The sequence below is a fragment of the Orycteropus afer genome, unplaced genomic scaffold, assembly GCF_000298275.1.
Source record: "Orycteropus afer afer isolate SDZICR_OR568_19922 unplaced genomic scaffold, OryAfe1.0 scaffold00020, whole genome shotgun sequence".
NCBI classification, from domain to species: Eukaryota; Metazoa; Chordata; class Mammalia; order Tubulidentata; family Orycteropodidae; genus Orycteropus; species Orycteropus afer.
Window position 1 is genome coordinate 18951387 of NW_006921607.1, and position 21081 is coordinate 18972467.

Below are 21081 nucleotides of genomic sequence, written 5' to 3' on the forward strand. Positions count from 1 at the left end.
GCCTCTAGGGTAGCAAGAGGTACAGATTCTATGTCACAGTGAGTGGGGTTGTGTTTGAAGCCACAGGAAAAGTCAGCTACCTTGGGAATTGACTCAGAACTGAGCCTAGAGAAAGAGGAGCTACTGAGGCCGACAGGGAGCAGCCAGGGAAGGAGGTGGAAAACAAGGTGAGTCCACCGGGAAAAGCCAAAGCTCGGGGAGGACCTGGGCTATCGTTCTGGCTCTGACCCGGGACCTGCCGTGTAGGGACCAAGTAGGCGGTGAGACCGGTTGTCAAAGTTCATGAGAGGCACAAAGACGAAGGCTACTGAGAGACTGTGGGCAGGGCTCTGGACAGCGCCGCCGCAGGATCAAAGGCTCTTTCGGGGATGCTAGGCCTTGGGGACTTGTACGAGCGAGGGTTCCCTTGACTACCACACTGGCCGCAGGGTTAAAACAGATGTGGGACTGGCCTGCGCTGTCCGAGGAGCAGGGGCGGGACAGGCTTGCTGTCCATCAGTGCCTGCTAGCCAATCTGAGGCCGACTCCGCCCCCGCCCGCCCCGGAGAGGGTGCGCGGAGAACCCGCCTCCGCCGCCGCCGCCGCCGCCGCCGCGGGTGTGAGGCGGCCCGACCCGGCCTGGCTCCCTCCACCGGGCAACCCGCCCAGGTAATTGGCCTCGGCCGGGCAGGCCGGAGGGCGCTCGACATCCTCACAGCTCCAACGGGTCGCTTCTCGGGCGGCGCATGGGGGTGGGGCGCGGGGGCTGAGGAAAGGGTTGCGGCTGGGCCTGTGCGGGACAGCGGGCTGGGCGGCCGCCCGCGCGGGTGCGACTGACTGACGGCCGGCGCGGGGCCTGCAACCTGTGGGCGGGGACGCTGTGCGTGCCTGGGCCGGCAGGCTGTGTCCCAGACCGCTCGAGGCGCTCCGCGGGGCCGAAGGACTGGCTGAGTGACAGGGGGCGGCGCTCGTGCCCCCGCCCGGGGCCTGTCCGGGGGTCGCGGGGCGCAGGCGCGGCGGGCGGGGGTCCTCCTCGCGGGTGCGCGGGCGCCTTTGTTCCCGGAGCGCGGGTGGGGCGGGGCCTCACGAGCCGCCCCGTCCCCGCCTCAGGCCCCGCCCCCATCTCCGCCCGCAGGAGCCTCGGGTCCCGCTCGCCGGCCGCCTTGGCCGCTGCCGCCCCCAGAGCCGGAGCCATGGCTGGCGCCGCGTCCCCCTGCGCCAATGGCTGCGGGCCTGGTGCGCCCTCGGACGCCGAAGTGCTGCACCTCTGCCGCAGCCTCGAGGTGGGCACCGTCATGACTTTGTTCTACTCCAAGAAGTCGCAGCGGCCGGAAAGGAAGACCTTCCAGGTCAAGCTGGAGACGCGGCAGATCACGTGGAGCCGCGGCGCCGACAAGATCGAGGGGGCCAGTAAGTGCACCCCTTCCGGTGCCCGCTGCATCTGGAGGGACTTGGGCAAACTTTCGGACCCTCCCCCCGCCCTTCAGCCCCGCCCCCGCCGCGTCTCCGGTGGTCACCGGGGGCGGGGGGCATCCGGGTCCTCGGTCACCTGACAGGACACCCCCTCCCCCAGCTGGGGGAAGTGTTCCCGGCTCTTTGCCCAGAGGCCTAAAAATTCTAGCCGGTTGCAGGCCAAAGGGGTAGGCAGCTGGCCCCCCAGCCCGGGGGAGCGCTGTTGGCGGCAACAAGGGGCACCAAGGCAGTGTCCCCCACCCAGCCCAGAACCTGCGGCCAGAGCAGACGGTCACCGCCCACCACTCTTTCTGCAGAAAGAGCAGGCTTTGTGAAATCCTCTGGGCCCGCAGGCTGGGCTCTTTTTTGAAAATGCACCGCGGGGTTCCTGAAGTAGAACTTAAGGCAGATGTTGGGGTCGGGGGCATAGCCAGGGCTGCTCATCACCCTTTTGAGGAAAGGGAGGAAGGTGGCCCTGTTGGGTTTGAAAAAGTCTGAAAAAAGTAAGTGGTCTCTCTCTCCTTTGTCCTGAAGCTAAGTTTTGGAGGCCTGCTGGAGTCCGCAGGACCCCCTGCTAGGGCACAGACTTTTAGTAAAGGGGTCAGGTTCCCCTTGCTCTTGGGAGCTCGTTCCTGGCAGTTTGGCCCCAGAAAGACCAGCCTGAGTGCCTTGGAGTTAGGTACTCTTCTCAGCAGTGGTTAGCCAAGTTGGGATCAAGCCCCTTGTGTCCCTCATCATGTGTCAGTGGGCAGAAGGGAACCCAGAGCGGCTACTCTTGGTTTTCTGCCTCTTTGCCTTCCCAGGCCTGAGCGTAGCTCCTTTGGCCCAGGTCCCTGGTATGAGGAGGAGTTGGGGGATTTTGAAAGGCCCCACATCCTTCAGAGTGTTATTCCACTTAATGGGTGCCTGTGCACACTCAGCCCTGCTCTCTACTCCCCCGCCTCCAAGTGTGAAGAGGTGATGTGTATGCAACTATAGACTGTGGGTTGCTTCCTGCTTAGGACCCCCCAGAGGCAGGTGCTGGAGAGAGCAGAGCTCAGAACTAAGTCCTGGTGGAGGAAGGGGTCAGGAAGTGACACCCACAGGGGAGGCCCTGACAGACCTTCCCGAGTATGGTGTACATGCGTGTAGATGATCGAAGAGATTGGGAGGAAGGAAGGTCTTGTGGTGAGGCAGCCATCCTCAACTACAAACTCCAGATCTGACATAGCAGCCTGAATTTAGAAATGGTAGCCTCTCTGTTTATGGCTCCATCTGCCCTGTTAACCACTGGGAAATCTTTTTTAATGACTTAGGAGACTGAATTCCAAAGTGGAGGAAAGACAGTGCGAAGAACAGGGGTAGCCTTGGGAACGTCCCTCAGACATCAAACTCCAGGCACGGCCCCCTTCTTTGCTTCTGTGATGATCTCCAAGCTGTGCTGAGTTGGTGCACTGGCTGGATGGAGGTTCCCAGATAGAGCTCTCCTGGGTAACAGGCTGTGTGTGACCAGCGGGCAGTAAATGCAGTAAAATGGTTGAAGGAAGGGCTGGATTTGAAGCTCAGATACAGTTTTGTGTTCCCTGCCAGTTACTTATCTTCACTGGGTCTTACTTTCCTCTTCTGTAAAATGAGGGTAGTAATAGTGCCTAGGGCATTTGACTGCTAACCAGAAGACTAGCAGTTCAAACCCACCAGCCACTCGCCGGAAGGAAGATTGGGCAATCTACTGCCATACTGATAACCACCTCAGAAACCCAAGGAGGGGTCGCTATGAGTTGGGTCTAACTCCAGGGCAGTGTGTATATGTGGTTTCTCTGGGGATTAACTGAGATAATTGATTTAAAACATCTAGCACAGTGCCTGATACATTGTAACTGTGTAATAAGCGTGAGTTATTACTACCAATAACAGTTAACACTGTCCTCCCAGGTTCTGTGAAGTGGAGTGTGGATGCAGGGTAGACTGAGGGTACAGGAAGGGAGGATGGGGACCAAGTTCACATTTCCCCTGAATTGCTACCCTGAAAAAGGGAGGAAATGATTTTGTTTTGCCCCAACCCACCCACCCACTCACCTAACGCATAGACCAGTGTTTCTGTAGGAAACTGTTTGAAGTTTTGCACATCTGACTCCTGGGTGTGACTTCTTTTTTTAAAATTGGGGCCTAAAGAGAAAACAGGGGTGTGGAGGGAAGAACAGTCTAGTCCATGATGTCTCAGGTCCTTGGGAGTTGGAGGCAGTAATGCAGAGGACCTGATTTCCCCACAGTGGACAGCAAGTAGTTTACAAATTCAGTGATGTTGTCGGTTAGCTGTGGATTTGAGAGCCCTGGAGGTTAGGCAGAGGGTGTGGAAGGGGCCCAGACCTTTTGATTTTGGGGACATGTATTGAAGGATTCTGGGTGAAAAGGCAAATAGATGCTTGTGGGAAGTTCAAGACTTTGCAAATGGAGCCTCCCACAGAAGCCTTTCCCCACTTCTGCCTTGGGCTCACTTAGCACAGGAGTGGTGGGTTCTAATCCTTGTAGCCTCTCTGCAGGCTCTGATGGACCGTGGTGACCAGAGGGCACCACGTGGGCCTCCTGCCAGCTGGTCTCTTGCCCAGGTGCCTCAGGTGCCCAGCCTTCCTGCAGCCTCTGTCAGGGTACAATTCATTGCTGGTAGCCTGGCCAAAGAGAGAGACAGGTGCTTCAGCACCTCAGGGTGCAGATGGGCCTGAAGGACAGTGTGGTTCAATGACAGTGCAGTGCACTTGAATGTACAACCTCGTCTGTCCTAGTTCTGCCTCTGACTTTACCCCTTATGAAATGGGACTGACATCTGTGGATTTCTAGGGCCCAAAAGAGGAGGTAGGGAAGTGCTTTGGTGCTAGTTGGTGCAGTGATATGACAGCAACCAGGCTGGTGTTTGGGTTTTTATGTTACAGATACTTCCAAAGGGAATAAAAAGCAATTACAGACTTTCTGCTGAGTGCTACAGAGACTTTTAGTCATGATTCTTTGGCTCATCCTCACAGCAGCCCTGGGTGATACTGGGAATACCATCCCATTTTACAGATAAGGAAATAGGGAATGCAGGGAGTAAATTATGCCACAAGTGATAGTCCTTATTTGTGACAGTCTCACCTCTCCACTTAGTGGCTGGCTAGCTCATCCCAAGATGATGCCAAACTCTGGGGAGTTGTCCTCCCGTGGGCCACAAGCCCCGTGTTCCTTGTGGGCCCCATTGCTGCTCTGAGAGGAGAAACTTGTTTTCAGACCAGACATTACAAGGCAAAGGCCTTCTCTGTCCTTACATCCGGAGGCAGCCTCAGTCTCTCTTGGCTTTGATGCCACACTTTTCTTTCTGGTGCCTTCTGAGGTGAGATGAATGAAACCCCTGTTAAGTGAGGTGGTCCAGTTGAGGGTCATTGTGGGCATAGTAGCCATGGATGGTGACTCCATAGAGGAGCTCTATGGATACCGGCCAAGCATGTCAGTGATGACTTTTGAAGCCCCAGGCTTTAGTCTTTGGCTGATTCTTCGGTAGATACTTTTAGATGCCAGACTCTTTTGGGTAGTGAATGAAAACAAGTTTTTGTCCTTAGAGAAACGGAAATAGACAATTAAGAGTTCAGAGTGGTACCTTTGATGACAGTTGTGGGCAGGTAGGAGAAGAGAGCAAGTAACCACCTTAAGGAACCAGCTGGCTGGGGCTTGACCCCCATGGCTGCAGTTGTCAGGCTTCTGAAAGGAGAGGACTAGCTAGGAGGAGCGTACCACAGCCCTGCTCTGAGGGCTGGGCCACAAGGAGCCTGAGGGTTCTTTGCTGTCTGGGACTGGGACCAGGCCAGGTGTGATGAAGGATTTTCTTTTTACTGGCTGGTTGTTTCCAGTGGGGAAGGGGGCCAAGAGCACGTGTCCGGTTCTCCAGAGCTAGCCATCCCTGCCTGTGTGTTTCCTGACTGACTGTAGTTTTTCCAGGGAAGTCAGGCCTCTTGTGTTTCCTCAGCACCCCAGACTTCCCCTGATGTGTGGTTTTCCAGACCAGCCCTGTCAGGCCTCCCTGTCCAGCTGTGGCTCTCTTTTGTGAGTTTAGGAAAAGGGTTCAGTGCACAGAGGGCTGGAGTAGCTAAACACACTCAGCCCTGGGGCCCACAACACCTCCAGCTTCTCCCAGGACTGGTGTGTGTATACACATATGTCCTGACGTACACAGATGCCCAAAGCTCTGACAGGTTTGAGTCACAGTTTAGAGATCTTGGCCACTCATCTTGCCTTGGGCAGCACCTCGGAATGAGAGGCATTTATTTGTTCCATAAATGTTTATTGAACACCTCCTCCTGTTTGCTCAGTGCTAGGCACTGAGGATTCAGAACATGATTAAGACATGGTCTGTGCTGTTGAGGACTCCTTTGGTCTTACAAGAGACAGTCTTGGGACTCTAATTATCGCCCTGTGTGTTAAGTACCAACGGCTCTGTGAGTGCCGATGCACTAGCTCTGCTTACTGAGTTGGGAGTTGAGAGAGCACCAGAAGCGATGGCCCTAAACTATTGAGGACCTTGTCTGTGCCAGGCAGAGGGACTGGGCTCACTCTGGAAGGGTCGGGAGGGTGTTTGCTGAGGTAGAGATGAGGCTGGGCCACCCTGAGTGGGTTATACTCCATCCTGTGGGCAGCGTGTGGCAGCAGAGACTGAAGCAGAAGTGATTACGTTTGTTTGTCTGTGAGACCACCTCTGATAGGTCTTGGGGAAGGAGGCCAGCGAGAGATTGGAGTTTATAGGAGCGAGATGGTGAGATGAGGGTGGGGCGCGTCTTGAGGGATGAGACAGTAAAGAGTAGTTAAGTGTTTGGGTGCTTAAGTCAGACAGCCTGGGTTAAAGTCCTGTTGTACAACTTACTTGCTCTGTGACCTTGAGCTTGTGACTCTTTCTGTGGATGCCTCATCCATAAAAGGGGAATTGTAACAAATTTCATGCACTTCATGGGGTTTTTATTAGGGTTTGACAAGCATCTGCATGAAGTGCTTTCATGTAGAGTGTGGCACAGTGTGTTTAATACGAGGAGGAAGGTGAGGATTCGGTTTACCAGGAGGACGTCAGAGAGGAAGAGAGTGAATGCACCCACTGCACCCAGGGGGCTAGTACCTAGTAGGGCCTGGTACTAGTCGGCCCTTTGACTTGGAGAAAAGGTGGCCTACCCGTCTGTGTGGCCAGGGCCCTTTCCCACTGCTGACTCTTGCGGGGTGGCAGGCACAGCGGCTCTGGATGCCGGCCCTTTCTGCAGGGCGAGGGTATCACGCTGGCCTACTTCTGAGTGCTGAACCCAGAGAAAAGTTATCTGATTATGTTGTTGAGGAGACCTCAGCCTTCAGGAAGTGCTTTAAGCACAGCCTTGGGGTGATGGGACTTACTGTGGGTTCTGCTGCCACTGCTTCCCATTCACCATTAACTTACAAGCATCTCCTCACTCTTGCCCTTTCTGAGGAATGAGGTTTCAGGAACACCAGAGGTGGATAAACTGGAGGGGGAGGGGGAGGCCTGATACTGCGAAGTCCTGACATTAGTGCTGGAGACTGATTTTTTTTGTTGTTGTTCTGTTCCTTTTCAGAACTAGAGAAGTCAGTGGGGACTTTAAGGAAAGTCTGAAAAGAAATGGGTGTGACATAGAAGGAGGGAAATGTTCCAGGTCTTCTCATAGAGGATTCTGTTCAGAGGAGCATAGAGTGCATGCCCCACTGCATGAGAGCAGCATGGTGATAGATGGCAAGTCTCTTCACAGAGGGTCTCAGGACAGCAAAAATGTTTATTAAGAAGGAATGATGGTAAGAACAACCTAGCATTTGGTTAGGGTGAGGAGTGGCCTCCAGTGGCTGTTGACCTGATAATCCCACCCTCTTGGGTGCTCTGGTGGCATAGTGCCTAAGGCATTTGACAACTAACCAGAGGGCTGGTGGTTCAAACCCACCAGCCACTCCTCAGAAGGAAGATTGGGCAATCTACTTCCATAGTGATACTCACTGCTGTGGAGTCAGATCCAACTCATAGTGACCCCTCCTTGGGTTTCCGAGGCAGTAACACTACAGAAGTAGATTGCCCAACCTTCATTTCAAGGAGTGGCTTGTGGGTTTGATACTGCCTCGGAAACCCAAGAAGGGGTTGCTGTGAGTCGGATCTGACTTGACGGCTGTGAGTTTGGTTTGAGTTTTTGGTTGGTAATTAGTGTAATTAGACAGTAGTGACTGGACAGTTATGTCTAGAGTCAAAATTTGGGTTCAAGTCTCAGCTCTGCCTGTGACCTTGGACAATTAATTTTAATCTATCTGAAACTGATGTACAGCTGTAAAAATAATTTCTACCTCACAGGGTTACATATTAGTAATTATCAAATGAAGTCATAAAGAAGTTAATTATGTGACAGTGCCTAGCACAGCATTTGGCACTTGAAGGGCAGTTAGTAAGTACAGTAAGTCTCCACATTACAAACATCCAACTTATGGACAAAAATTACTTACCTTTTAATATTATGTAAATTTGCCTCACTTTGAAGTGATTGGATCAACCCTTACCTATAACAAATTGTTCATCACATTCACCTTTACTTGCTGCTTTTTAAGTCATTGAAAAGGCATCGAGGCTTCTCTTGCACCAAAGGCTAAATAAGAACCTTATTCATCTTGTGACTTACCTACAAGTGTGACTTAAAGACACGCTTATGAATGGATCTGTCTGTAACCCAGGGCCTGCCTGAGTGCACTTCATTTGCATCTCACCATAACTAACTCCAGAGAGCCAGTCTTCTTTCTACAGCTGAGCGTGGCCAGACGTGGCTGCTCGGACAGCCTGGGCTCAGAGTCTGTTTCCTACTTGTTTTTTTTGTTCCCTCCTCAAGTGTGGTAGTTATGTTTGTGTGTCACCTTAGCTGGGCCTGGTTGAGTGGCTGGGCAGCTGGTGGTAGTTATTCCCCATGATGAGACTGGCAGTCAACTCCATGGTGGGATCTACCACAAGCAGCTGAGTAGCTGCCTTTGGGATGTGGTCTGCTTCCTGTATATAAGGAGAAGCTTTGAGAATGGTCTCCAGCTTATGGCACCTGGGACCCTGCATATAGCCATGTCTTTGTTGAGCAGCCTGCTATGCTCTGCCGACCTTGGGACTTACAATGGACTTAAGTTAATAACCTGCTGTGTGGTTTGGTAATACCGGGACTGTGCCTTTTTGCTTGTCAACCTTAGGGCTTCTCAGCCTCAGCAGCCAGCGGCTTTCTGAGTGAAGAAACGCCTCTAGCTCCCATGGGCCAGGAGCCAGGAAGCAGAGCTGGACCCCAAGGTTGAGGGGCTTTCACCCAGCCCCTAGAGCCTGGCACTTTGAACTTGGACTTAAAGCCTCCTGAGCTGTAAGAGAATAAACTCCTATTTGTTAAGACCATCCCACTGGTGCTATATTCTTGTCAGAGTGGCACTAGGCAACCAGAACACCAAGTCTCTTCACAGAGGATCTCAGGACAGCAAAATGTTTATTAAGAAGGAATGATGCTAAGAACAACCTGGCATTTGAACAGTACACTAGTGTCCATAGAGCATTTTTTCATCCCTTGTACTCTTAGAAAGGAGCAGTGGTTAAGTGCTCAGGTGCTAACTAAAAGGGTGGTGGTTTGAACCTGCCAGCCACTCTGCAAAAGAAAGTTGTGACACTCTGCCGCTGTAAAGATTACTGTGTCTGAAACCCCGCAGGGCAGTTCTGCTCTGTCCTGTAGGGTGATAGGACTTTAATTGACTCCACGGCAGTGGATTTGGTTTCGTTTTAGTACCAACAACAACTCCATGACAAGGGACCCAGAGCCTAGGTTTTCTGATAACTGCTGCAATATTCTATTTATTCTCTAACTTTGGGGAAAATTATAATAAGAAAGACTATGCTGTAGAACCAGAGTTTCTGGCTTGTTTTTTGTTTTTGTTTTTAATAACCTGTTGCCATCGAGTCGGATCTGACTCATAGTGACCCCTCCTTGGGTTTCTGAGGCAGTATCGCTACAGAAGTAGATTGCCCAACTTTCCTTCCAAGGAGTGGCTAGTGGGTTTGAACCACCAGCTTTCTGGTTAACAGTCAAGTGCTTTATGCAGTATGCCATGAGAGCTCATGGGAACAGATAGCTGCTCTCTACTGTGCCCTCAGGCCAGATGCATTTGACCACCTCAGGCTTTTCTCTGTGGACTGGATGGACTGGTTGCCTCCCTTCTGGAGCCTGCCCTGTCGTGATCCTTGCTACAATATTCTCTGTGAGATATTTGGCTTATGCTGACCTGTACCACACATACACAGAGTGAAGCTAACAGCTGACTGGGGGGAGGGGTGTCCAGAAGGGCCTTACCCACCTGACTTGCTCTTACTGGTTCACAGTGACAAGTCTCCCTGCATCTTGCGGGAGAATATGGGAAGCTGGAGTTCTGTGCCATAGATGCTCCAAGAAGGGCACTTTCTGGGTCCCCTCTTATAAACCCAACAGTGTGGATTCATTCATATGTTCCTTCATTCATCTTATATTTGATGTGGGACTGGATGCTGTGTGTTAGGCACTCTGGGCTGGAAGTAATGGCTCCTCTGACTGATGGATCTTTAGCCTGATACGCTCTCCATAGCGCCATAGCTCCTTTGTCCTAAAAACCAAACCAAACCACTCTCTTGGGAGTCTGTGGGGCACTGAACAACCAAGACACTACTTGAGCTTCTCTAGCTTTGAATACCAGCATGTGTTAATTGTGCCAAGCACTGTGTGCTCCAGTGCTGGCACAAACGTAGTGGGGAGTGGATCAGATGCTGTTATGAAACATAAAGATTAGGGTAGGTACAGCTGGAAAAGGTGTAGACAGCCAGACTGAAAAATCATTACAGGATATGGTTAATGATGTGAAAGAAGCAGCCAGAGGCTGCTCTGTCTGTCAGGATCAGAGACAAGCAACCCCCATGTCTTGGTGGCTGACAGCAGTAAAGGTTTATATCTATCTGTGGTATGTGCACATGTTCATCACAAGTCACTCCTCACACAACTGTCCCTGGAGAGTGGCCTCAATGGCTCCAGGTCAACTGCTGGTAGCATATCCTGAACACTGGGCAGACTGTGCTGGAGAAGGGTTGGAATTGTGAGGTTGGGAAGGAATTAATTTTTGTGACTTGGGGATGGAGTGGGGTGAGTTGGTTCTGCTATTGTGGTGGAGTAGACTGATGTCTGTATGAGTCAAGAGACTGTCTTGGCAGGGTTCTTTGAAATAGACCCCTTTGTATTCAGACTTTGAGCTATTACAACTGAGCCCTTACCTCATGTCATCTCTCTGCCTTAGCCCCAATATACATGCCTCTGTTTGAGCTGCCTCGAGCCTAGTCTGTATGGCCACAGCTTCCTCTCACTGCTTCTCACCACAGCTGCTCCTCACAACTCCTTTGTTGAGTATGCTGGGGCCTTCAGAGGGAATGGTGAGTAGGGATACCTGGAAGGTCTCTAGTGTGTGCTCTCAGCCCCCAGAGGATAGGAAAAGAAATGTGAGAAAAGGATGATCCTGAAACGCTCTGGGATTGGGGAAGAGGCTATGGAGACAGGGGAATTGGTTGCTTTAGGGGAGACTGTGGTGGTCCCAAGAGATGGTCCAAAGAGAGTCTTTGCCTCCATTCTAGCTCAGCCTTTAGTAATTGCCTTTCCCTCCTTGCAGGGCTAATTCCTTTGGAGGTGGTGCTTGGCTAGCCTTTGAGAGGCTATCGTGGCTGTGTGCCCAGGCACAAGTACTAGCTCTCACTCCACTCCTCACCTCCTAGGAACTGGGCCCATCCTGGGGGAAGCAGGGAGGGGCTCCTATTTATAACCCCATGTAGGCTTTGTGTATGGGCTCTGCTGCTTCCTTCCGGCCCTTCCCAGGTTGGCAAGTGGCCCTGGCTTCAGCAACTCTCAGGATGCAGGGTAAATGGGGCAGGACTTTTGCGTATAGAAGACTGGCATCTCCTTTACTAAACCCAGGACTGGCACAGAGGAGGCTAGGGTTGGTTGAGAAGCGAGAAGAGGTTGGTCTGGTCCTTGATCCTAGGCAGCTTATAATCTAGAACATGCAGAAAACTATGAATGCCTAGGGCTACTGGGAGACAGTTGTTGCAGCTAAAAGATTGTAGACTGAGCCGGAGGGCCCAGGCAGAGTGAAATTCTCTGCAGCAGCCAGTCCTGGTCCCTGTGGCATCCTTCCCCCTATTGTCTAGCATGCCAGTATTGGTTAGAGGATCCATATAGGGCTGTGAGGTGCCTGGGAGCAGGGCATGGCAAGGTGAAGAGTAGGTAGCCTGACTCCAAGCTGTGGCCATTGAACAACTGGCCAGACTGATGAGGGGCTGGGCTATGGTGAGTTTGACTATTTACTTTTGTATAATCTAATTCTTTCTCTGTCTAGGTGGGCAGTTCACTTTGGAGTTGGCTTCCTGTTTTCTTGGACACCTGGGGACATGGCTGAGCCGAAATATCCTGGGGGAAGTGGTTGGTTAGGGGATGCCCTTAGGTCAGAGTGGCCTTCACTTGGCCCTTCCTGTGGTGGGAGTAGGACGTTAACCACACCAGAGCTCTGGCTGTGCAGATGTCAGTGTGTGGTGGGGGAATTCTAACCCCATGGGATTGAGTGGCTTCAGCCTCAGACCCAGAAAATGTGGGCCTGAGTTCACGGGGTGACTAACCCTAGGAAGGGTGGGAGGAGGACCTCAGTTGGCCACAGTTCTCATGGATTTCTGCTTGGGGCCAGTTGGGAGGTGGGACAGGGGCAGGGGCAGGGGGTGATGGCAATCTCTGAGGCTCTGCAGATGCTGTTCTTCCTGATGGTCCTTCAGCTTCTTCAGGGCAGTTCTCCTCTTCCTACTCTAGTTACTTCTTTCATCTACAACTGAATTGAGTATTATGTGCCTACATTAGCTGGTTGGTTCCTAATTGGGACTGTGGTCTTTTTTGGAAGTTCATAGCATATCCACCAAGGAGGTTAGGGGAGAGAGCATGTGCCACTTGGTCAGAGAATTACACATATGTAGTGAAATACAGAAAGCATTTCCTCCAGAGAGAACAGATATCTGGTGCCAGAACTGCTCCCAAGATGATGGCCTAGTCCCTGACCCACCCTCGAAGGATGTGGCTCTGTACAAGCTAGGGTGCAAGGCTGTAGGGAGACAGCTATCCTAGGATGTGTGGCAGTGGGGGGTGGAGTGAGAAGCTGTCTGAAGAGGGTAGAAATAGAGAATTAAAATGAAGAACAGGCAATCCCAAGGGAATTGCCTCTCTCAATAAGGGAGGTAATTTCTGAGAATGGAATTGCTTCCTGGGGAGGCAGTGAGCGAGTTACCCATCCCTTTGGGGTGAGATCAGAGACTGGCTTGCTCGCTGGGGCCTTGCTTCCCTAAGAAGCAGCATTGGCTTGGTGTGGACTCTCATTGTTCAAAGGGAGTGTAGCCAGAGGCTGGGTAAAGCAGCTCCAATAGTGGACAGCCCAGTGGGGTCTGCAGAAGAGGGCTTCTGAGTGAACAGACCTCTGGCTTGATGGCCTCCTTCAGTTATTCTCCCAAACTCATAGCACAAATTTATCTGTTCTGAGCGTTTAAGGGCTGGTACCACCCCTTCCCCCAAAGAGGGAGTGGGGCCCATGGTGGCATAACACAAAACCAAAGAGGCAGAAGCCTGAGCTGGGGTCAGAGTGAGATGGCAGGAGGCTGGGGAGTTTGACCAGGAAAGGCCTCTGCTCTCCTCTCCCATTGCCTCCCCGCTAGAGCCTCTGCCACCTCACCTGCCCCCTCATACCATATACTCCTGCTGTTTCCTATGTGAAGGAGGCCCCAGATTTGTCTGTCTTCCCCTGATCCATTCCATTTCCTCTGTCTTGTGGAGACCAGGACTGCAGGGAGAGGCTGACAGTGCCTTGGGCAGTGGTGAGTAGGGCCTCATCTTCCTGGTGAGTAGGAGCATTGGGCAGCAATGATGCTTTCAGTGTGTTTTTCTTTTTCTTTGAATACTTAAGCTCCTGGCAGGCACTGCATTGTTGAAGATGATGAACATGGTCTTTGCCTTCAAAAGCTTTTACAATCTAGTGGAGAAGACCAAACCCAAATGCTTTAACGACAAGTCCACCAGAGCTCTGCCAGCCTTCTGGTTAGCAGTCAGATGCCTTAGGTACTACACCACCGGAGCTCCCTAGTGGAGAACAGAGACTATCAAATAACCTTAAAACACACATGCAGTTACTGCTGTGATGAGTGCTGTGAAGGAGTGGAGCATTGTACAACACAGCCCTGGGTTCTTTCTGTCTGCCACTCTGCTGTGCTGGTCCTGCTTGGCCACTTTGGGCAGATGTCCTGAGGCACTACGGGACAGTGGGCAGACAGTCTTGGCTTTGAAATATTGTTGGCTCTGCCACTCACAGCTGTCACCTTGGAGGAGTTAATTAACCTCTCTGTGCAGTTTCCTCACCTGTGAAATGGGGATGTCTATCCTACTTTAGGAGCCCTGATGGCGAAGAGGTTAAGCACTGGGCTGCTAACCAAAAGGGGGGTAGTTTGAACCCACCAGCCACTCCACAGGAGAAAGATGAGGCAGTAGTCTGCTTCCATAAAGATTGTTGTTATTGTTAGGTACTGTTAAGTTGATTCCAACTCAGAGATCCTGTGTACCACAGAACAAAACACTGCCCGGTCCTGCACCATCCTCATAATCCCTGCTACGCTTGAGCCCATAATTGCAGCCACCGTAAAGATAGGGCCTTGGAAACCCTGCTCTGTCCTGTAGGGTTGTTAGGAGTTGGAACCAACTTGATGGCAGTGGGTTTGGTTTTGGAATCCTGTTTCATACTGATACTTGTTTGGATGAAATGAGGGAATCTTACCAAGAACTTAACACAATGTTTGGGAAAACATGTGAGAACTGAGAAGTAGAGATGCCCAGTACCACTGCTGCGGTTCTTCCTCTTCCCCCCAGCGAAGGAAACTTGACCTGGTCCTCTGTGCTTCTCAGTTTCTCGCAGTGTTTGTCTGAGGACAGACATACTCTATCTCACATTGTGTGCATATCCTACATTCAAGCTCCTTGAGGTGCTTGTATCCCAGGTACGTTGCATAATGTCCCACATGTAGGTGCTCAGTAAATATGGTTAATTGTGATAGTAAGTAAAACCAAGAGGATTTGTGGAAGAATTGGATTGGGAGGGGGTGAGAGAAAAGGGGATGTTAAGGATGATCCTAAAGTTTATAGTTTTTGCACCTATTGGGATGGTGACACTGTTAGCTGACCTAAGGTGTATGGCAGGTGGCCTGGGTTTTGGTGAAGGAAGGTAACATGTTTCGTTTGGGGAGGTTGAGTTGGAGTTGTTAGTGAGATGAGCAGGAAGGGATGGCAAGTAGGCAGTTGGATTTAAGGGCTCTGAAGCTTAGACAAGAGGAGTGATTTGGGCTGGAGATGTACCATTGAATCATTTGTACAGTAAGTGTAGGGGGTGATTGTTACTAACAATTCTTACTTGCCCTTTGATGTTATGTAAATTTACCTTCACTTTGAAGCAACTGAGCAACGCATACTTGGGACAAATTCTTCATCACAGTCACCTTCACTTGCTGCATGACCAGGTTTTAAATTATGGGAGAGGCTTCTAACCTTTTCTTGCACTAAAGTAAGGCTAAATAAAACCATATGCACCTGTTCTGACTTAACTACAAATTCAACTTAAAGACACAGTTAAGAACATGTTTGTAACCTGGGGACTGCCTGTGTATGGGCAGCAATTAAAGCTGTGGGTATGGATGACACTGACAAGGGAGAAAGTAGAGCATGAAGAGTGGAGAGGACCTTGGCCTAAGCCTGATGAAGGCCAGTATTTAATGGGAATAGGCCTGCAACCCAAGGAAGGAGGGAAGCCAGGAGTTGTAAGGGGATGTTAAGAGCAAAGAATTTTAAGCAGGAGGGGAGAGTATGGTACACTGTGTTTACTGCTGCTGAAGAGTTAGGAGGGCATTTTATGAGGCCTTTTGTGATTCTGTGCAGCCCTGGGACCTGGATTTGGAGGGTCCACAGCCTCTCTTCTGTAGCCAAGGACCTGGCAGATGCAGGCCATCTAGAAAGAACATGGCAGCATCAACCTGCAGGGGAGGAGCACACCCCTTGGACTGCCTGGGGAGATCATCTAGGCTTAGGCAACAACAGCAGAAAAGAAGTTGGGGAAAGCCACCTCTTCCTGCTGTTGTTTTCTCTTACTAGGGTTTAGACTCCTTTCTGTGGTGTTCAGAGCTGGTGTAGGGCCTCTTCCCTTCCCCTTCCTCCATGAAAATCTGAACTCCCCATCCCCTGAACACCACCCTCTCCTTCATTGATGCCTCAGCTTCTCTGACCCCTTCTGCCAAACTTGCACAGGTCAGCCCTCAAGACCTGCTTCTGTCAAGCAATCTAAGACTTTCCACGTGCAACTGCTCACTTTCTCTACACACTCTCAGCACCACAGACATGTCCCTGTTGTTCCACTCTTTGTATGACCTCATAGTTATCTGCTTCTCCATCTGTTTCCTCCATCAGGCAGGGGTTTTCTCAGGGGCAGGAACTTGGAGGCCTTATTGATCTCTATTTACCCAGGACCCACCCAGGGCCTTACACGGAGTAGATGCCTAATAAATATTTGATCAGAAGACTGAATGAATGAATAAACCTAATAGATAACTATGGAGCTGTCTTCCAGCTGTGAGTTCTCTGGGTGGGGCCTCTTTTCCTCTCCTTCCTTTGGGGCCTTAGGCATGCTTTCCCACCTCTGAAATGGATGGAATTCTCTTGGAATTCCCAGGGAGGAGGGCTGCCTTCCTGGACAGTGTGGAGGCTCCCTGTGGCTGCTTAGCTGCTTCTGTGTATATCCAATGTTGGAAGCAGGGGTTGCTGTGGGGATACCCCAGAAAGTCCCACTCCTACCCTGAAATCACCATGTGACCATCACAAGACCCTTTAAGACTTTGAACCTCCTCCATTTCTCATTGCTCTGAAGAAGAGTTTCTTCTAGAATCTAGATGCTAGATGGTTCATGTATTTTACAGCTCTAATCTAAAGCAATTAGTACAGTGGGGGTGCAGGGCTCCAGGTAGGGGGACTCTACAGACCTCCATGCAGCTGTCTGAATGGCCTTTTCCTGTTTATGAAGGTGAGAGAGAGGCCTTGTGCCAAGTCAGTCCAGGCTGCTCTTCTCAGTCAGGTCTTTGGGGGAACAGTGACTTATGAAGGCCCAGCTGGTAGTAGAGCCTTGAACTCTGCCAAATTATACTCTGGTATAATTTGGACTCCAGGTTTCTCTCTGTGTGCCCTGTGAAATGGGCATGGGTCTCTCTCCCTTCTCCTGCTTTGGACTGAAGACAGCTGCACAGGAATGAGATGGTGATTAAGCCCCAGCCTAGCCTTTTCCTTGCTCTGTGACCCTGGAAATCTCCAAGCCTGGTTCTTTGTCTATAAAATGTTGGTGCTTACCTACCCACCCCTTAGATTTGGTGGGAACTGGAAGGCACTCGGGGGAACCTCCTCATCAGCTTTGGGACTGTGATTCTTTTGGGAGTTAGGAGTAGGATTGGGAGGATGAGGGGGACGTTTGCTCCTTCCAGAGGCTATGATCACTAGGCAGCCAGCTTGGAAACTGCTGGACCGTTGGATGCCCCTGGCGGTTTCTGTGTCAGGTTCCCTTTCCACCTATGCCCAGATTCCTTCTTTGATCTTCAAGCCACCTCCATCGTTTCCTCCAGAACTGGGAAAGTCCTGTCAGTGCTGTTGTGTGCCTGACTGGGGCAGGAGCCCTGGGGTGCATAGTGCCCTCTCAGATGCTAGTAGTGCCCACGGCCTCTGGCTCCCCGTGAAGGAGATAAGAATTGCAGTGCCTGCTGCACTCCACAGGGAGCTAGGCAGGAACGTGGGTTGGGGCAGCAGAGGTACCGGCTGGGAATTGGCCGGATGGCAGTGGCTTCCCCTTGCCGCTTCCTTTGTGGATCTCTCAGCAGTCTCTGGGTGAGAAGGCTCGGCTCAGTTTACACTCCCCCAGGCCCTGGGTTTGCTATTTCTTTGGAGAGTGATGACTTGAGAGGTGGGGATTGAGGGGAGGGAGTGGCTTGTTTGTTACCCAGGTTGTATGTGGGGAGACTGATTGATGACAGCTTTCTGGGGCAGTCTGTAGGATCTCCTATTTGCCTTGGCTTTGGGCCAGGCAGGCCATAGGTGTTCAGGGGACCCTCAGCAACACTGCCTCTTACTGTTCTGCTTTTCCCAAGCTCCATTAGTGCCCATGCTTCTCACTGGCTGCAGGATCACCTAGTGCTTCCACACTACACTGACCCCCGGCGCCACACCCCCCAGTTGTGCCCACAGTCACCTCACTGACCACTGCATTGCATATTTGTTGTATCTCCTCAGCCTTTGTTGCTCATGTATCACCTCTTCCAGGAAGCCATCAGTGGCCCTGGCTGTGTCTATAAGATAATTAGTTCTGGAGTCTAACGTCCCTGGGTGCCTTCCTGCTCTTAAGCACTCTGTCAGTGTTCTGAGGCCTTCCTAGGATCTGTGGGGAATGGAGAGAAGAGCCAGAAGTGGTCTTTTCCTTGGAGGAGCTCACAGGGCTGTGGCCTGCACACCATCACCAAAAACCAAATGAAACTCACTGCTGTCGAGTTGTTTTCTGACTCATAATGACCACTCCTTGGGTTTCTGAGGTGGTATCTCTATGGAAGTAGATCGCCTAGTCTTCCTCCTGAGGAGTAGCTGGTGGGTTTGAACTGCCAGCCTTCTGGTTAGCAGTCAGATGCCTTAGGCACTATGCTCCAGGAGGGAGTAGAAGGTGTGATAAGAGTGTTAGAGCCCAGGATGAAACTGGGCTGTGGAGGAAGCTTATGTGAGGAGATGGGACTGGCATGTGCAAAGACTCAGAGGTAGGAAGGAGTGTTGCGAGAGACTGAGGGGGCTGACGGTTGTGTCCGGTTGCCTTGATTAGATTGGAAGCCTCCTGAGGAGGGGTGGGCTCCCCCTATCTTCCTCTGACTGTTCTGTGGGGCTGGGTGTGCAGGCCTTGAGGGATCCTGGGGGTTCACACCCACAGGTAGGAGTAGTGAAAACCCAAAGGGAAAGGGACCTGCCCAGGTAATAATCACTAAAGACCTTTCATATTTATTGTGAGTTGTGATTTCAAATTTTGTTTACATGCATCTTTAAATGGATAGTTTCTACTGCACTTTAGATTGTTAACTTACGTACTTTATAAAAAGGAAGACTCTCTGAAGGGGGAAGTATTTCAGTGAAAGCATGTTTCATATCCAGAAATTTGTGGGATGTGCCATTTCTTTTTCTGTTGTTTGTTTGTTTTTTGTTTTAGTTTTCTTGGCAGTCTGCAGCCACATCTTCATCATCCGTAGGGTTTACTTTTCATTATATCCTCCCATTCCTTTCTGGTAAAATCACTTGCATCTCTTCTCTCATTGGAATTTCACCCTAGTCCTATGGAGGGGGTGCCAGGGTGGTGATCCCCACTTTGCCAAATGAGGACTGACACTCAGGAAGATGGAGCCATGCCTCCTGACCACCTTACCAGAGCTCTTGCTCATGGTGCCTCTACGGACCTTGCCAGACAAGTGGTTAATGGACCTGTAGATTTGGGGAGCTGCTGTCTGTAAGCTTGTGGAAAAGTAGCTTTGTTGAGGTCAGGGGACACTAGAACTTGGGTTCCTTGTTAGTGAGCTTGGATCTAATCTGGGGCTTGGGTTGGGTGGTTTGGCTCCTCCTCTCCTTCCAGGTCCGGCCATGACAAGGATGAAGCCTTCTTGGGGCCACATTCCTACCGCCTGGGGCAGAATTGGCTGACTCTCGCAGGCCTTGCTTGTTGAGGAACCCTGGAAGAGGCTCAGTGCTATGCCCTCACCACCTTCTTTCTGTTCCCTAGGGTTCATACTGTCCAAGACTCTGCCTGCTCAACAGGAATGCTACCCTGTGCACACCCCTGTGTGGCCCTGCAGTCTGATAGTCCCCATGCACTGGGCAGAAGAAGAGCTGGAGGCAGGCCTGGGGCTGGGGCTGATCTCTGGGAGAACAAGATTCTGTGACAGAAAGCAGCCTACCGTCAGAGGAGTCAGGCATACAGGACTGGTCCTCCGTGGTCTTTGTCCTCCTCCTCCCCCATTCCAAGGCTCCAGACTGGCTGCCTGCCACTTAGGTTGTCCCCTTGTCAGCACCCTGTTCTCTCCCTTACCCAAGAGACTGGGTGTTGTCCTAGGGGTGGGGTCCTACTCCTGCAAAGTCACATTGTAAGCTGGCCCTGAGAGCAGCAACAATACCTATTGTTCTAGCTTTACAGCTCTGGTAGTGCTCAGGATTATTGCACTGCCACAGATGAGGAAACTGAAGCTCTTAAACGGAAAGTGACTGCCTGAGGTCATATGCTGATGTGTCCCAAAGGCAATTTCTCTCTTAAGCAAGATGGCTCTATCCACTCCACTTGAGTATCAGCTGGTCTCTAGTCTCTGTGGCCTCAGGCAAGGAATCTATTCCTGGGTTAAGAGAAGAGAAGAAAGGGGAGAAAAAAGATGGAAAAGACTGACAGAGTCTTTTGGGGGCAACCTCAAATCTAGCAGCAGTAAAGCTGGGCTACAGCTGCCTCAGGCCAAGGAAAGGAATCCCAGCAGCTGCTTTTCCAGCTCATTCAGATGACTCAGGGCTGGGCTCTAATGGAGGAGCTGGGCCCCGAGTTCCTCTGAGTTCCAGTTGAGCATGGGGGCATACTATAAGTCAGGGGCTGCTTCTTGAGCCTGCAGCATCCAGCTTTTCCAGCCACAGCACCCCAGAGGCCTCCTGCACACTCACACAGTGTGAGGCACCACCTCGTGTATTGTGGGGTGCTGGAATGCAAAACTAGATCTGCAATCACAAGGACCCGAGTTTCACATCCTGACCCCAAACTTAACAGTTAAGGCCTTGGGCAAGTCTGCTATCCTGTCTTGGTTCCTCATGGGAAAAATGATTTTACTGATGGGGAAACAAGCTGAAAGAGTGAGGGACTTCCCAGGCCCTCACAGCTCATAGTTAAGACCCGTGTGGTTCTCCTCCATTGTGGCTGGGCAGCTTTCAGGAAGGGCATGGTTAGGGCAGGCTTCCTGGAGGAGCAGAGCTCCACCAAGGTGGGGAGCAGAGCAGGGCCCCCAGGATCCAGGCTTATGTGAAGGTTCACAACCCTCAGAGCTGCCATTTGATGCAAGTCCCTGGCACAGGCACGGAGGGGGTCCCTCATCACCCCAAAAGCCCTCAAGGAGCTGACACTGTTTCTTCATGAGAATAATGTTGTTGTTGTTGTCATCATGTGCTGTCGAGTTGGACCCGACTCATAGCGACCCCTCCTTGGGTTTCCGAGGCAATATCACTATGGAAGTAGATTGTCACATCTTCCTTCCGAGGAGTGGCTGGTGGTGGGTTTGAACCACCAGCCTTCTGGTTAGCAGTCAAGTGCCTTAGCCACTATGCTACCAGAGCTCCAGGACTGAGTCCCCTTTAGTGCTCCAGGCAGCTTATCCGTTACTGTCTCTTAGCCATGCTTGAAATGGTAGTACCTAAGCCGACCCACTGGTAGCATAGTGGCTAAGGCACTTGACTGCTAACCAGAAGGCTGGCGGTTCAACCCCACCAGCCACTCCTCGGAAGGAAG

At 51.4% G+C, this 21081-nt stretch overlaps 1 protein-coding gene across 1 annotated transcript in view; it reads left to right on the forward strand.

The window, feature by feature from the left end:
* The first annotated feature begins 971 nt into the window (after positions 1 to 971).
* Positions 972 to 21081, forward strand: part of PLCG1 (phospholipase C gamma 1) — a 41969-nt gene continuing 21859 nt past the window's right edge. Inside the window, exon 1 of the mRNA XM_007934669.2 lies at positions 972 to 1389. Coding sequence (XP_007932860.1) covers positions 1173 to 1389 — 217 coding nt within the window. The 5' untranslated portion in view covers positions 972 to 1172. The remainder of the gene's footprint in view (positions 1390 to 21081) is intronic.